The 17677-nt window shown below is 44.7% G+C and overlaps 1 protein-coding gene across 1 annotated transcript in view; it reads left to right on the top strand.

Annotated features, from left to right (window-relative positions):
* The first annotated feature begins 2893 nt into the window (after window positions 1-2893).
* The window catches only part of LOC105467133 (DEAD-box helicase 46), a 74468-nt gene continuing 59684 nt past the window's right edge, over window positions 2894-17677 (top strand). The window contains exons 1-4 of the mRNA XM_011716549.3: window positions 2894-3076; window positions 7721-7909; window positions 10871-11014; window positions 17079-17175. Of these exons, the coding sequence (XP_011714851.1) occupies window positions 3060-3076; window positions 7721-7909; window positions 10871-11014; window positions 17079-17175 (447 nt within the window). The 5' untranslated portion in view covers window positions 2894-3059. The remainder of the gene's footprint in view (window positions 3077-7720; window positions 7910-10870; window positions 11015-17078; window positions 17176-17677) is intronic.

Here is a 17677-nt window from a genome sequence, read left to right as displayed (position 1 = left end):
CAGTTTTGTTACTTAAAATCAAGAAGTTTGAGTTTGTGATTTTAAAAATCTGGCCGGGCGCGGTGGCTCAAGCCTGTAATCCCAGCACTTTGGGAGGCCGAGGCGGGCGGATCACAAGGTCAGGAGATGGAGACCACAGTGAAACCCCGTCTCTACTAAAAATACAAAAATTAGCCGGGCGCGGTGGCGGGCGCCTGTAGTCCTAGCTACTCAGGAGGCTGAGGCAGGAGAATGGCGTGAACCCAGGAGGCGGAGCTTGCAGTGAGCCGAGATCGCGCCACTGCACTCCAGCCTGGGCAACAGCGTGAGACTCCGTCTCAAAAAAAATAAATAAATAAATAAATAAAAATCTGTAACATTAATCCCGTGATTCTTTTTATTATTATTTTTTGAGACCGAGTCTCACTCTGTTGCACAGGCTGGAGTGCAATGGTGCGATCTTGGCTGAATGCAACCTCTGTCTCCCGGGTTCAAGTGATTCTCGTGCCTCAGCCTCCCAAGTAGCTGGGATTAGCATGCACCACCACACTCAGCTAATTTTTGTATTTTTAGTAGAGACAGGATTTCACCATGTTGGCCAGGCTGGTCTTGAACTCCTGCCTTCACGTGATCCACCCGCCTCAGCCTCCCAAAGTGCTAGGATAACAGTCATGAGCCACTGTGCCCGGCCCTAATCCTGTGATTCTAAACAATATTCAAATTGTGTTAATTTCAGAAATTAAGGACTTATTTCCATTCACTTCTGCATGGCCTCATGCAGTTCCATGGCTTCAAATACTGTGTATTATATATATATTCTATAAAATGTTGAGGACCCATATCTCTCCCACCTCTATTTGTAGCTGTTATTTCCTGGACGTCTAGTAGGCACCTCAAATATCACATGACTGAAACAAAATCAATGACTTTCTATTTCCTCCACCAAATCTGTTGCTCTCATACCTTTCTCATCTCCACAAATTCACCACAGTCCACAATAGCTCTTTTGAAAACCTGGCAGTCATCTTTTATTCCTTCCTTTCCCTCATAGCTCACATCCAGTTTATCTATTGGCGCTTTGAGAGCTGCTTCCAGAATACACCCAGAATCTGGTCATTTCTCAGTCTCCACTGTTTAAGCCACTGGTGGTTTCCTGTGTCTTTTAGGCTGAAATTCACATTCCCTACCTGCAGCCCACATCCAAACGATTTACAAGGGGATTCCTAACCCTCCTTGGTGTCCCTCCTGTCACTCATTAATTAGCTCAGGCCTTCTTACCTTTGGCATGGACTGCCAGACCCTCCGTCTCTATCCCTCTTCAATGTTGCTCACAGCTACCACAGGTGGGCAGCAAGCCATGGTGGAGGGGGGGCAGGGGGAGCATAAACTCATCTTGGAGTGTCACTTGTTGGTTTGCTTTTTTTTTTTTAAATCAACTATGTTGAGGTAAAATTTACATACAATAAGTCATGTACAGTTAAAGGGTACAGTTCAGTGAATTTTTAAAAAATGTGCAAATCTATTCAATGACCACCAAAATCAAGATAACAGAACGTTTCCATCATCTTTAGGTGTAAGAAAGTAAAATAGTACAGAGGCAAGTAAAGTAAAAATGTGAGCCTTTCTCCAACTCCATTATAGCTTCCCGCAAAAACAACTCAACATTTCTGTGTGTGTTCTATGAGACTAGTCATTCACAATACATATACAGTTTTTGGTGCCCAAACTCTTGAATAATGTTCTCAATCTTGACTGTACATCAGAATTACCTGCGAAGCTTAAAAATTCCTAACGCACAAGAAGCACTCCAGGCCAATTAAATCAGAACATAGGGGTGGAACCCAGGCTTCTATTTTATTTATTAATATTTTAGAGATGAGATTTCTCTCTGCTATCCAGGTTGGAGTGATCATAGCTCACTGCAGCCTCAAACTCCTGGGCTCCAGTAATCTTGCCTCAGCCTCCCCAGCTCAAATGATCCTCCCACTTCAGCCTCCCAAGTAGCTAGAACCACAGGCGTGCCAGCACACCTGGCTAATTATTTTGCTTATTTTCTGTAGAGGGTCTCACTAAGTTGCACAGGTTGGTCTTGAACTCCTGGGCTCAAGCCATGCTCCTGCCTCGGCCTCCCAAGGAGCTGGGACTGTAGGCATGAGCCACCATGCGTGGCCCTTTTTTGTGTTTTTTATTTTATTTTAAGCTTCCCAGAGAGAGAATGTTGAGAACTAATCTTTCACCAAAGTATTTTTAGCTCTTTGTTCTCTGCTAGGTTAACACCTACTCGGTCTTCAAATCTCACCTCAAAGTTCACTTCCCCAGGAAACGTTTTTTCTGAATCCCTCTCCAATGGTGGACTCTCCTTGCCGTATTACATCAGCTTGTGTTTTTAGTCAAGTCTATCATTATTATTATTTTCTTTGCAGAGACGGGGGCTACGTTGCCCAGGTCTTGAATTCCTGGGCTCAAGCTATCCTCCCGCCTCAGCCTCCCAAAGTGCTGGGATTTCAGGCGTGAGCCACTGCGCTGGCTTAGTCATCTCTATTTCCCCCGCTAGACTGAGCTACCCAGGAGCTAGCAGAAGCCTGGCATATGACAACACATAAATGAGAGAATGTACACATGAATAAAGAGCGTGTATGGAGAAAGTTGCCGCATTATGTAGCGCAAATTAAGGCAGACATCAGCCTGCCCAAGACGCCTCTTTGGCTCTGGCGCGAAACATCCTCCCGGGCCGGCAAGGCTGAGTTGCTACGCTCCATCGCACTAATCAGCCGGGCGCTGGGGCCGGGAAGTCGGGGCCAAGCCACCATCTTTCGAGGAGGCCGGCGCTGTGCGCCCTCCAGTCGAGCGGGGGCGCTGTGGAAGAGCGGCAGCTTCCGGTCGGCTTTTCTCTTCCTTCGGCTGCCGGCGCCAGCACGTCCTGTTTTCGTTGGCCGCGCTGGGATGGCCGCCGCCGGTGTAGCAGTCGCTAGTGCTTAGCGCGGATCTTTGCCGGGCGCTGAGGGCAGCGCAGTCTCCTTGTTTGTCCCGTTCGCCTGCGCGTGGTACTCAAGGGCACCAGCATTCCCGCGGTCGGCAGCATGGGTCGGGAGTCACGGTGAGGCAGAGCACCGAGCGGGCTAGCGGGCGAACGGCTTCTTGGGGTCGTGAGAAGAGGCGGGAGTTGAGGTGGCCGCCCGGCCAGGCCTGGCGCGGCCCCACGTGCGGCCAACGCTGCCCCGCGGGCATTGGAAGGGCTGGGGGACCTCGGCTGAGGGAATGGTTGTGCTTGGGCCAGCGACGGCTTCTCCTGGACTACTATCAGAAGGTTCGAAACCCTGGAGCGGGAACAACCCTCCAGGACGTTAGTGATTGGGCACCACATCCCGCCACTTCAAGGGAGCCTGCCCTGATTACTTCAGTTAGAAGTAATCCCAGTTGGATTGCTTATTACTTCGCATTTCCAACGTTTCCTCGACTCCCATCATTCTATATTTTAGTTCTTTGTGCGCTTATGGTCTTTTCCCAAGTTACATGAAAGTAGCTTGTGGGCAGACATTCTTACCGCATCGACAGCACTGTACACGACTAGGCTTTTACTGGGCTACGATAAATACTTGTTGCGTGGGCATTTACTTCGCAAATAGATTTCGTATTTCTTTGTTACCTGCTTTTCTGTCCTTTGAAGTTATGGACTGTGAGCTCTTATTAGAACTATGAGATCTCATCACAACTTTAGATTGTTGATAGATTGTTAGGAACCTTGAGAATTTTATGTTAAAAATGACTATTTGCTATGTATTTAGCAATGAGTGAGAGATATTTTATGTGGAGGAACAATGAAGGCTTTTGTTTTTAATGCTAACAGTTCTTTGTTGAGGTAAAATTAACAGTCAGGGAAATGGACAAAACGTAAGGGTAAAACTTGATGAAATTTAGCAAGTATGTAAACCGTGTAATCACCTGGATGAAGATAAAGAATATTTCTTTAACTACAGAAAATTCCTGTAACGGTGTTTTAAATCTCTTGAAGGCTGCCCAGCCCAGAAATCTGGAAGTGATATTTATTTGACTCGTTTTTTCTCTCTCACTACCCACAGCCTGTTAGTTTCTACATCCTTTCCCCATTCTGGCTTTCCCTGACTTAATTGAGGCCCTAATTGTTTATTGTCCAGACTACTACACCTGTTTTAAATTGATTATTCTCTGAATTGATTGTCTTCCTTTGTTGCTCTCCTAATTGTTAGATCCCTCACACTACAGCCAGAGTGCCACTTCTGAAGTAGAGATAAGAACATGTCATGCCCCTGACTTAGTCTCCATTGGTTCCTACTGCTTCCAAGATGAAATTTAAACTCTATGACAGCCTTCAAGGCCCTTCACAAGAAGATGTATTCTAGCCCTTCAGCCTTCTCCTTTACCTCTCTGCTGTGCATGGCCTGTGCTCTAGGTTTGTTCAGGGAATCATGAAAGGCCCAGAGGTGGGAAGGCTCAGGGTGTTAGAGAAATAGCTAAAAAGCCCAATTTTTCTACATATGTAGGTTTCATGAAGGGTTTTTATCTTTTTTGAGAAGTAGGAGGTGGGTCCTGAATAGGACTTGGGTCCAGAAGGTGGGTGGATTGTAGATTTTGAAGATAGCAATTTGTTTGTGAACCTTTGAAGATTTTGAGTAAAAAGGGTGTAACAGAATCAGAATTCTCCTTAGCAGCAATGAGTAAGATTTAATGGAAAAGGGAATAGAAACAGAAAGACCACAGTCTTTAAGAATCTCCTAGGTAGATAAGTCTGATATAGAATAGTGATAGTTGGAACTCTGTGGAGGTGATATAATGTGAAGGGAATTACAGAGGTGAAATTGGTATTACTTGGTGTTTTTTTTTGTTTTTGAGACAGGGACTTGCTCTGTCGCCCAGGCTGGAGTGCATTGAAACAATCTTGGCTCACTGCAACCTATGTTTCCTAGGTTCAAGAGATCCTCCTACCTCAGCCTCCCGAGTAGCTGGAACTACAAGCGTGTGCCACCACACTGCTAATTTTTGTATTTTTTTGTAGAGACAGGGTTTCACCATGTTGCCCAGGCTGGTAACTCCTGAGCTCAAGCTCTCTGCCCACCTCGGCCTCCCAAAGTGCTGGGATTACAGGCATGAGCCGCTGTGCTTAGCCATTTGGTGTTTTATTTATTGTATCGAATGAGAGCAAGAGAAAAATATTTACAACTAATGTTTTGAGCCTAGTGACCAGAAGTTGGTATGATTAATGGTTTGGGGAGGGAAGCCTAACAAGTTTGGGTTTCTACAAGTTGAACTTGAGGTGCTTGAAAGATAATTAGGTGCACTCATCTCCTAGTGATCTTATTTATATAGCTTTAAATAAATAGCCTTTGTACACTGATGGCTGTCCAGTTTATATTTCTAGAGAAACCTCTTCCTTGAACTCCAGGCTAATATTTCAACTACATACTATGTATCTCCACTTGGATACCTAATATTCTGATCCACCTTCTCCCTGGATCTATTTCTCCCTCAGCCTTCCCATCTTAGTAAATGGCAACTGAGTGATTTCTCTCTTGCTGTCACACTTGACATTTAATTCATCATTAAATCCCATCAGTGCTAGCTTCAAGATATCCAGATTTTGATACTTCTCAAAATCTTTCCACCTTCCATTTTGATCTATGCCACCACTATTTCGTGCCTGGATGATTGCTGTAGTGCTGGTGTTTGCTAATCCTACCTATTATCCTTTTGTCCTTGCCTCCCTTTGTTCGGTTTGTTCTTCTCTCAGCAGCCAGAAAAAGACTTTAAAAACATTAGGCCAGGTGCAGTGGCTCATGCCTGTAATCCCAGCATTTTGGGATTACATTAAGTGGGAGGATTGCTTGAGCCCAGGAGTTCAAGACCATCCTGAGCAGCATAGCAAGACTCCATCTCTACAAAAAAAAAAAAAAAAAAAAAAGGTGGGCATAGTGGCACACACTTTTATGCTTTTGGTGCCAGCTACTTGGGAGGCTGAGGTGGGAGGATGCTTGAGGCCGGGAGATTAAGACAATCCTGAGCAACATAGTGAGACACCATCTCTACAAAAAAAAAAAAAAAAAAAAAAAAAAAAAGTGGGTGTGGTGGTGTGTGCCTTTAGTCTCAGCTACTCTGGAGGTTGAGGTGGAAGGATTGCTAGGGCCCAGGAGGTTGAAGTTATAGTGAGTGGCAATCGAGCCGCCGCATTCCAGCCTGGGTGACAGAGTGAGACCTTGTCTGTCACCCAGGCTGGAATGAAATAAATAAAATAAAAATGAAAAGAAATAAATAAAAATAAAAAGGCTGCATGCGGTGGCTCATGGCCTGTAATCCCAGCACTTTGGGAGGCTGAGGCGGGGGGATCACTTGAAGTCAGGAGTTCCAGACCAGCCTGACCAACGTGGTGAAACTGCCTCCTCTACTAAAAATACAAAATTGGCCAGTGTGGTGGTGTAGGCCTGTAATCCCAGCGGCTTGGGAGGCTGAGGCAGGAGGATCGTTTGAACCCGGGAGGCAGAGGTTGCAGTGAACTGAGATAGTGCCATTGCATTCCAGCCTGGGCATCAGAGTTTTTTATTTTAAAAAAATAAAATAAAATAAAAAATAAAAATAATTAGCTGAGTGTGGTGACGCCTGCTTGTAGTTCCACCTTCTTGGGAGGCTGAAGTGGGAGGATTGCTTGAGCCCTGGAGGGTTGAAGTTGCAGTGAGCTGTAATCATACCACTTCACTCCATCCTGGTTAACAGAGTGGGGCCTGTTTCTAAAAATAAAAATAGGGCCGGGTGCGGTGACTCACGCCTGTAATCCCAGCACTTTGGGAGGCCGAGACGGGCGGATCATGAGGTCAGGAGATCGAGACCATCCTGGCTAACACGGTGAAACCCCGTCTCTACTAAAAAATAGAAAAAAACTAGCCGGGCGAGGTGGCGGGTGCCTGTAGTCCCAGCTACTCGGGAGGCTGAGGCAGGAGAATGGCGTGAACCCGGGAGGTGGAGCTTGCAGTGAGCTGAGATCCGCCCACTGCACTCCAGACTGGACGACAGAGCGAGACTCCGTCTCAAAAAAATAAAAAAATAAAAATAAAAACAAAAACATTAACAAGGTTGTGTCACTCCTCTGCTTAAAGTCTTCCAGTAGATTTTCATCTTGGTGTAAGAGACAGAGTCCTTCTATAATGGCCAGTAAGGCCTTCCAGGTTTGGCTTGCCTGCTGTTTTTCTGACCCATCTTATGGCACACTCTGTTACTCTTTTAACACTAGCCGCAACTGGCATCCTTGCTGTTCCTTGAACGCACCAGTCAAGCTTCCTCTTTAGGGACTTTGCATTTGTTCCTTTTGCATGGAAAATTCCCTGTGTATGTACATGGCTCCTTTATTTCCTCCAAGCCTCTGTAACAAATGTCATATTTATATTGTATGTAAACCTGTTTTATACAGTGTTTGTTTCTTCACTTGTCTGCCGTCTTTTCCTTTACCAGAATGTAAGCTGCCTGGAGCTCAAAGGCAGGAGCTTGGTTTGTTTTGTTCACTATCCTTGCCTCTCTTTCAAGACAGATTTTCCATCTCTACGTGTGCCTGTGCTGAAGCAGAAGGGTTCATTTTTTTCCCTCATAATTTTAGAAAAAATCATAAAAAGTTCTGTGAGTGTTAAATTTGTCTGCTGAAATTATTTTTAGAAAAAATGTAATGAAATATAATAGAAGCTAACGGTGTTTGCTGACCTAAATCTTTGACTTACTGTTCTAGCCACTATCGAAAACGATCGGCATCACGGGGTCGCTCTGGAAGTCGGTCTAGAAGTCGCTCACCCTCAGACAAAAGAAGTAAACGTGGAGATGACAGGCGATCTAGAAGCAGAGATAGAGATAGGAGGAGAGAGAGGTCTCGTAGCAGGGATAAAAGAAGATCTCGGTCAAGGGACAGGAAGCGTCTGAGGTAAGACATTAATTAATTTCCGAAGGACTAGTGATAAATTGGGCCGTCTCAGCTATAGCAGGCTTCTTCAAAAGTGTGTTTTCAACGCCCTTTTCTTTATCCCCAACTTGCTTGATTAGACCCAGAGGGCTGTGCCTACAAAGACTCTATCAAACAGTGTTTTATTTTATTATTTTTTACATCTTTTTTGAGACAGAGCCTCACTCTGTTGCCCAGACTGGAGTGCAGTGGTATGATCTCAGCTCACTGCAACCTCTACTTCCCGGGTTCCAGTGATTCTCATGCCTAAGCCTCCCAAGTAGCTGTGATTACCGATGTGCACCACCACGACTGGCTAATTTTTGTGTTTTTAGAAGAGACGGTGTTTTGCCATGTTGGCCAGGATGCTCTTGATCTCCTGGCCTCATGTGATCCTCCCACCTTGGCCTCCCAAAGTGCTGAGATTACATGTGTGAGCCACCGCGTCCAGCCATCAAACAGTATTTTTAGTTTGGAGACTTTAGGCTGTATTTCCTGTAACCCAAAGATATCCCTTGAAGCCCTCCGAGGGATGTACAAAATGAAGTAAAAAGTAAAGTACTAAGTTATATGCAAGGGGGTTCTATTCCAGTTCTGCTCCAGGAGAGCTGACCAAGGTGTTAATTTTGCTTTCCTTTTTTTTTTTTTTTTTGCCACCCTTGTGGAAATTTGTAAAATTTCCTTCCTCTCTCCCTCCTTCCCTCCCTCCCTTCCTCCATCCCTCTCGCCCTATCTCCTTCCCTTCCTCTCCCTCCCTCCTTTCTCCCTCTCTCTCTCTTTCTCTTCTTCCATTTGCTGAACAGTGTGTTTAGAGCAGCCTCTAAAGCAGACAGAAAAAGGAAACAAAGCAGACTCTCTCCAAGCCTCTTAAACTATTTTAATGAGCTGTCATAGATTTAAACTAAAGAGCGCCTTAATCTTTATTTATTTATTTATTTATTTATTTTGAGACAGAGTTTCACTTTGTCACCCAGTCTGGAGTGCAGTGGCGCGATCTTGGCTCACTGCAACCTCTGCCTCCCCGGTTCAAGTGATTCTCGTGCCTCAGCCTCTTGAGTAGCTGGGATTATAGGCATGCTCCATGACGCCCAGATAATTTTTGTATTTTTAATAGTGGCAAAGTTGGCCAAGCATGGTGGCTTACGTCTGTAATCTCAGCCCTTTGGGAGGCTGAGGTGGGTGAATCACAAGGTCAGGAGTTTGAGACCAGCCTGGCCAACATGGTGAAACCCTGTCTCTACTGAAAAAAAAAAAAAAAAAAAGAGTGAGCCAGGTGTGGTGGTGCATGCCTGTAATCCCAGCTACTTGGGGAGGCTGAGGCAGGAGAATCACTTGAACCCCGTGGGGGTGGAGTTGCGGTGAGCAGAGATCGTGCCATTCATTGCACTCTAACCTGGGCAACAAAAGCAAAATTCTGTCTCAAAAAAAAAAAAAAATTAGCCGGCATGTTGGTGCATACCTGTATTCCCAGCCGCTCGGGAGACTGAGGCAGGATACTTGCTTGAACCCGGGAAGCAGAGGTGCAGTGAGCCGAGATGGTGCCACCGTACTCCAGCCTGGGCGACAGATCAGGACTCCATCTCGTAACAGAAAAATAGAAAGTAATCTTCTGTACACACCACACCCAGCCAATTAAAAACAGCTTTTCATAGAGATGGGGGTCTTAACTGTGTTGCTAGTGGCCTCCCAAAAGGTTGGGACTACAGGTATGAGATACCATACCTTGCCCAGTTTCTCATTAAAATAGGAAAGGAAGACAAGGTTGTGTTGTGAGTGGATCACAGAAAGAATTTAACTTCATCCTTTTCAGACATTGGAGTACATTGGTATTACATAGGATTCAAGGAAAAAATTCTCACGTGACAATGTGGGTAGTGCTAACTAATTCATTTTCACATTTTGTGGTCCTAGGACAATTTCACACAATTCAAGTACTTAAGTGAAAATGGTTATTTTAACATTTGGTCTTTGACTTTTTGGTGTGAAAGTAGAATCATAAGATTTTAGAGCAAGAAGGATTTCAAAGATGTCAAGTGAAGTCTCCATATTTTATAGATGATGAAACTGAGACCCAGAAAGTTGGAGATCTGACCTGTATCATGTCATTAGTTACCAGGAGTAGCAGGATAGAAATTCTTGCCTCTTCATCTTCAGATCAGTGATCTTTTAGTAGCCCCATTATGCCCATCCTTATACTTAGGTTTAGGCTGTCTGAAACTAGATATTCTATCTTAGACCATCAATTTTAAATCGATGTTAATTACAGATTTATTATGTTTTTTCACAAACATCTTTATGAAATTAGTATTCTCTGGCCTGGCATGGTGGCTCATGCCTGTAATCCCAGCACTTGGGGAGGCTGAGGCAGGCAGATCACCTGATGGGAGTTCGAGACCAGCCTGACCAACATAGAGAAAGCCCATCTCTAAAAATACAAAATTGGCTGGACATGGTGGCACATGCCTGTAATCCCAGCTACTCAGGAGGCTGAGGCAGGAGAATCGCTTTAACCCAGGAGACAGAGGTTGTGGCGAGCCGAGATCGTGCCATTGCACTCCAGCCTGGGCAACAAGAGTGAAACTCTGTCTCCAAAAAAAAAAAAAAAAAATCAGCCTGGCATGGTGGTGCAGATCTGTAATCCCAGCTACTGGGGAGACTGAGGCAGGAGAATCACTTGAACCTGGAAGGCAGAGGTTGCAGTGAGCTGCAATTGTGCCACTGCACTCCAGCCTGGGTGACAGAACTGAGACATTGTCTAAAAAAAAAAAAAATTAGTATTCTCATTTCTTTCATTGAGCACTTGTAAGACCTGGCTTTACTTCATTGAGATCTCTGCCTTTAATGATGGTAGTAATTAAGATTCTTTCAATGTGGGACAGAATCCTGATTTGAAATAGTAACTCCATTTGGTCATAGAATAAATGAAAAGTGTTCCTCTTTCAGACGTTCCAGAAGTAGAGAGAGAGACAGAAGCCGAGAGCGAAGAAGATCTCGAAGTAGAGACAGGAGACGCTCAAGGAGTAGAAGCCGGGGCCGGCGATCCCGATCCTCCAGTCCTGGCAATAAAAGCAAGAAAATTGAGAATAGGTAATGTTATCATTGGGCTCCATCTATAATGCATATTGGGGACTGCTTCCCTTCTCTGCACCTTTCTTTTTTTTCCTTTAAATTTATTTTTGTAGAGAATTAACTGTATTTGGCTCCTACCATGAACTGTTGGCAATGTTTTATTTTAATTGGTTATAATGTTTGTAATTCAGCTGGAAAATACTAGATTCTGTCAGTTTTAACAGTCAATACATTGTATTCTTATTTAATACATACTATTGATCGGAAATGTATTTTACAGTCATCTTTGTAGAAACTGTCATTTTCTTTTCAGACAAGGTCTCACTCTGTTGCCCAGGCTGGAGTGAAGTGGCAAGAACATAGCTCACTAACCTCAAACTTGTAGACTCAAGCGATCCTCTCACCTAGGCCTCCAAAAGTCCTGGGATTATAGGTGTGAGCCACTCTGCCCATTCTGGAAGTTCCATTTCAGTTAAAAACAAAATATAAATTCAGAAAAAGTGAGCAAAATATAAACATACAGTTTATTAGGATTGGGCGCGGTGGCTCATGCCTGTAATCCCAGCACTTGGGGAGGTCGAGGCAGGCAGATCACAAGATCAGGAGGTCGAGACCAGCCTGGCCAACATGGTAAAACCCCATCTCTACTAAAAATACAAAAATCAGCTGGGCATGGTGGCACGTGCCTGTAATCCCAGCTACTTGGGAGGCTGAGGTGGGAGAAATGCTTGAACCAGGAGGCGGAGGTTTCAGTGAGCTGAGATGATGGCACCATTGCACTCCAGCTCTGGGCAACAGAGTGAGACTCTGTCTCAGAAAAACAAAAAAACAAAAAAACATGTAGTTTATTAAGTAATTATAAAACAAATATCATATGCCCACCATCAAAGTCAAGAAATAAAACGTTGTCAGTATCCCGTAAGTCCTCCATTTATCTTCTCTGACCTAACTCTCTACCTGCTAGGTGAAACCACTGCTGACTTTTGTGCTAGTAATTTTCTTCATTTCCTTATAGTTTTACAACTGCTTTTGCATCTGGAAAAAAAATTTAGATTTATGTTTTCTTTTTATCTTTACATGAATGGAGTCATGTGTTCATATGTGTCTTTGCTCAACATTGTTTGAGATTCACATGTTACAGCAGTAGTTCATTTTCGTTGCTGAGTAGTATTCTGTGGTATAAATATCCCATAATTTATCCATTCTGCTGAAAATGGATGTTTGTTTTAACCTTTGGGCTATTAGCTTTTGTGTGTGTATCTCTTGGTATATATGCACATAACTTTTTCCTAGTGTGCATTTCTAGAAGTGAAAGTGCTTGGTTGTAGAATAAACATAGCTTTATTTTTAGTAGTTAATCTCAAATTGCTTTTCAAAGAGTTTGTACTAATGATACTTGTACTATCAGTGGGTGAGAATGCTGTTATCCCATGCCCTTTTCAGTATTTGGAATTGTCAGTCCTTTAAATTTTTGCCAACTGGACAGATGTGTAATAATAATATTGTTATTGTTTCAGTTTGCATTTCCGTGATTAATAATGAAGTTGAAGTTGAATACTTTTTTTTTTTTTGAGACAGAGTCTCACTCTGTCGCCCAGGCTGGAGTGCAGAGGCACAATCTCAGTTCACTGCAAGCTCTGCCTGTGGGGTTCAAGCAATTTTCCTGCCTCAGCCTCCCAAGTAGCTGGGATTGCAGGTTCCCGCCACCATGCCAAGCTAATTTTTGTATTTTTAGTGGAGATAGGATTTTGGCATGTTTGCCGAACTGATCTGGAACTCCTGACCTCAAGTGATCTGCCCACCTCGGCCTCCCAAAGTGCTGGGATTACACGCGTGAGCCACCGCGCCCAGCCAAGACTTGTCTTAAAAGTTACAGAAATTAGGCTGGGTGCGGTGGCTCACGCCTGTAATCCCAGCACTTTGGGAGGCCGAGGTGGGCGGATCACCTGAGGTCGGGAGTTCGTGACCAGCCTGACCAATGTGGAGAAACCCCATTTCTACTAAAAATACAAAATTAGCTGGGCGTGGTGATATGCCTGTAATCCCAGCTACTCAGGAGACTAAGGCAGGAGAATAGCTTGAAACCAGGAGGTGGAGGTTGCAGTGAGCCAAGATCGTGCCATTGCACTCCAGCCTGCACAACAAGAGTGAAACTCCTTCTCAAAAAAAAAACCAAAAAATTACAGAAATTAAGACAATGTGCAATTTGTGTAGCAGTGGACAAACAGATTAGTGAACCATGTAAAGAGCCCAGAAACACATCCATACACATGGCAATTTGATTAGGTGACAGAGATGGTGCTGTAATAAGTGGAGAATTTTTTTTTTTTTTTTTTTTTTTTTTTTTTTTTTTGGAGACAAAGTCTCATTCTGTTGCCCAGGCTGGAATGTAATGGTGCAATCTCGGCTCACTGCAACCTCCGCCTTGTGGGTTCAAGCAATTCTCCTGCCTCAGCCTCCTGAGTAGCTGGGACTTACAGGAGTGTGCCAACATGCCCGGCTAATTTTTTTTATTTTTTAGTAGAGATGGGGTTTCACTGTGTTAGCCAGAATGGTCTCGATCTCCTGACCTTATGATCCACCCGCCTCGGCCTTCCAAAGTGCTAGGATTACAGGCGTGAGCCACCAAGCCTGGCCAGAAAATTTAAAAAATTTTTCTAGGGATATCTAGTATCCTTTTATGAAATAAGACTGCCTACCGTATTTTGTGAACAAAAAGCAATTCCAAGCAAAGACCAAATTAGATGGCAAAATTCTAAACCTTTTAAAAGTTTGTACTAGAGAGTATCTTCTTCACCTCTAGGTATCTTACATCAAATCTGGAAGGATTTCTAAACTACTTTAAAAAGCACCAGTTATAAAGTAGAAAAAAGATGGACTAATTTGATTACATTAAAATTAAGAAATTTTATTCGTTTTGAGATGCCGTAAGTTGGGGTGCATAAACAAGTTGGGTTTATTCCAAGGATGGCAGGTTATTTTAACATTAGAAAATCATTAGAAGGCCAGGTGAAGTGGCTCACGCCTGTAATCCCAGCACTTTGGGAGGCCGAGGCGGGTGGATCACAAGGTCAGGAGTTTGAGACCAGCCTGACCAACATGGTGAAACCTCATCTTTACTAAAAATAAAAAATTATTTATTTTTTAATTTATAGTAAAATAAAAAAATTATTTTACTAAAAATAAAAAATTAGCCAGGTGTGGGATCACAGGTGGCGCACACCTGTGATCCCAGCTACTCGGGAGGCTGAGGCAGGAGAATCGCTTGAAACCGGGAGGCAGAGATTTCAGTGAGCCGAGATTGTGCCACTGCACTCCAGGCTGGCCGACAGAGAGAGACTCCGTCTCAAGCCCCCAAAAATCATTAGAACATGAGAACATTCAAAATGCGTGTCCCTTGGGATTTTAAATGTTATTACATATAAATTATCTTGCAGAATATAGGTCTGTTTCTTCATTTATCACATTTTAACTATCCTACCTAAATTTTGTTGTTTGTATATAGTATGTTCAAGTATTTAGTAATGTTTCCCATTTGTGTCATGGGATTAATCATGGAATTAATTTTTTTCATTATATTTTCTTTCTTTTTTTTTTTTGAGATGGAGTCTTGCTCATCGCCCCAGACTGGCGTGCAGTGGCACGATCTTGGCTCACTGCAAGCTCCGCCTCCCAGGTTCACGCCATTTTCCTGCCTCAGCCTCTCGAGTAGCTGGGACTACAGGCGCCCACCACCACGCCTGGCTAATTTTTTGTATTTTTAGCAGAGATGGGGTTTCACCATGTTAGCCAGGATGGTCTCCATAGCCTGACCTTGTGGTCCGCCCACCTTGGCCTCCCAAAGTGCTGGGATTACAGGTGTGAGCCACCGTGCCCGGCCCATTATATTTTCAAAAAATTTTTTTTTTTTTTTTTTTTTTTTGAAACAGAGTGTCGCTCTGTTGCCCAGGCTGGAGTGCAGTGGTGCGATCTCGGCTCACTGCAAATGCCACCTCCTGGGTTCATGCCATTCTTCTGCTTCAGCCTCCTGAGTTGCTGGGACTGCAGGCGCCCGCCACAACGCCCAGCTAATTTTTTTGTATTTTTTTTTTTTTTTTTGAGACGGAGTCTCGCTCTGTCGCCCAGGCTGGAGTGCAGTGGCCAGATCTCAGCTCACTGCAAGCTCCGCCTCCCGGGTTCCCGCCATTCTCCTGCCTCAGCCTCCCGAGTAGCTGGGACCACAGGCGCCGCCACCTCGCCCGGCTAATTTTTTGTGTTTTTAGTAGAGACGGGGTTTCGCCATGTTAGCCAGGATGGTCTCGATCTCCTGACCTTGTGATCTGCCCGTCTCGGCCTCCCAAAGTGCTGGGATTACAGGCTTGAGCCACCGCGCCCGGCCATATTTTTTTTTTTTTGAGACGGAGTCTCGCCCTGTCGCCCAGGCTGGAGTGCAGTGGCCGGATCTCAGTTCACTGCAACCTCCGCCTTCCGGGTTCAAGCAATTCTCCTGCCTTGGCCTCCCACCCCCAAATAGCTGGGATTACAGGCTCCTTTCACCAAGCCTGGCTAATTTTTGTATTTTTAGTAGAGACAGGGTTTCACCATGTTGGTCAGACTGGTCTAGAACTCCTGACCTCATGTGATCCACCTGCCTGTACCTCCCAAAGGGCTGGGATTACAGGCGTGAGCCACCGCGCCCTGCCGAGATGGGGTTTCACCATGTTGACCAGGATGGTTTCAATCTCCTGACCTCGTGATCTGCCTGCCTCGGCCTCTCAAAGTGCTGGGATTACGGGCGTGAGCCACTGTGCCTGGCCTCCAGGTGTTTATTAATGGAATATGAAAACACAGTAGACTCTTAGAAGTTTATTTCTTACCTAAATAGTGGAATACAAATCTAGTAAGTGTACTTATGTATTTTTTGTTTTAATTTAATAGAGATGACATCTCACTATATTATCCTGGCTGGTCTCGACTCCTGGGCTCAAATGATCTTCCTGCCTTGGCCTCCCAAAATGCTGAGATTACAGGCATGAGCCACTATGTCTGACCTATGTCTTTTTTTTTTTTTTTTTTTTGAAGAGACAGGGTCTCACTTTGTCACCCAAGCTGGAATGCAGTGATGGGATCATAACTAACTGCAGCCTCGAACTACTGGGCTCAAGTAATCGTCTTGTCTCTGCCTCCTCAGTAGGTAGGGCTGCAGGTGCACACCACTATACCGAGCTAATTCTTAGAATTTTTTGGAAAGATTGGATCTTGTTATGTTGCCCTGGCTGATCTCTTTAACTCCTGTTTTCAATTGATCCTCCTGCCTTGGCCTCCCAAAGCATTGGGAATGTAAGTGTGAGCTACCTCACCCCACCTGTAAAAGTATTTTAAGGCCGGGCAAGGTGGCTCATGCCTATAATCCCAGGCATGAGGAATATTAATATTATAATTTTCCTCTAATACTAGAGGCTGAGGCGGGCAGATCACCTGAGGTTAGAAGTTCAAGACCAGCCTGGCCAACATGGTGAAAACCTGTCTCTACTGGAAATACAAAAAAACCTGTCTCTACTAGAAATACAAGGCCGGGCGCAGTGACTCACGCCTGTAATCCCATCACTTTGGGAGGCCGAGACGGGCGGATCACGAGGTCAGGAGATCAAGACCATCCTGGCTAACACGGTGAAACCCCGTCTCTACTAAAAATACAAAAAAACTAGCCCGGTGTAGTGGCAGGCCCTGTAGTCCCAGCTACTCGGGAGGCTGAGGCAGGGGAATGGCGTGAAGCCGGGAGGCGGAGCTTGCAGTGAGCCAAGATCACGCCACCGCACTCCATCCTGGGCGACTGAGCAAGACTCTGTCTCAAAAAAAAAAAACAACACAAAAATTGTGAGTGTGGTGGCTTGCACCTGTAATCTCAGCTGTTTGAGAGTCTGTGACAGGAGAATCGCTTGAGTCCGAGAGGTGGAGGTTGCAGAGCCGAGATCACGCCATTGCACTCCATTCCAGGCGACCGAGTGAGACACTGTCTCAAAAAGAAAAAAAGTATTTAATAATGAATGTTTCTAAGCACAAATGAATGATATTTCTCTTGTCTCTTTTATTTTTTTGGTAGATCTAGGTCCAAAGAGAAAACTGATGGTGGGGAAAGCTCTAAAGAGAAGAAAAAAGACAAAGATGACAAGGAGGATGAAAAAGAAAAAGATGCTGGCGTATGTTTATTAATTTAAAAATAATTGTATATCATACTTGTTTCTTTCTCTTTTTTTTGAGATAAGAGTCTCGCTGTGTTGCCCAGGCTGGAGTGCTGCAGTGGCACATTCTCGGCTCACTACAACCTCCGCCTCCTGAGTTCAAGCGATTCTCCTGCCTCAGCCTCCCAAGTAGTTGGGACTACAGGCATGCATCAAACTTGTTTCTGTGGGCTGGGTGCAGTGGCTCATGCCTGTAATCTCAGCATTTTGGGAGGGCAAGGTGGGCGGATCATGAGGTCAGGAGAGCAAAACCATCCTGGCTAACAGGGTGAAATCCTGTCTTTACTAAAAATACAAAAAAAAAAATTAGCCGGACGTGGTAGCAGGCGCCTGTAGTCCCAGCTACTTGGGAGGCTGAGGCAGGAGAATGGCGTGAACCCGGGAGGCGGAGCTTGCAGTGAGCTGAGATTGGGCCACTACAGCCTGGGCGACAGAGCAAGACTCCGTCTCAAAAACAAAA

Source organism: Macaca nemestrina, chromosome 6, assembly GCF_043159975.1.
Source record: "Macaca nemestrina isolate mMacNem1 chromosome 6, mMacNem.hap1, whole genome shotgun sequence".
In the NCBI taxonomy this organism is placed as follows: domain Eukaryota; kingdom Metazoa; phylum Chordata; class Mammalia; order Primates; family Cercopithecidae; genus Macaca; species Macaca nemestrina.
Note: the sequence above shows the minus strand (reverse complement) of the source record. Positions and strands in the feature narration are given on the sequence as shown.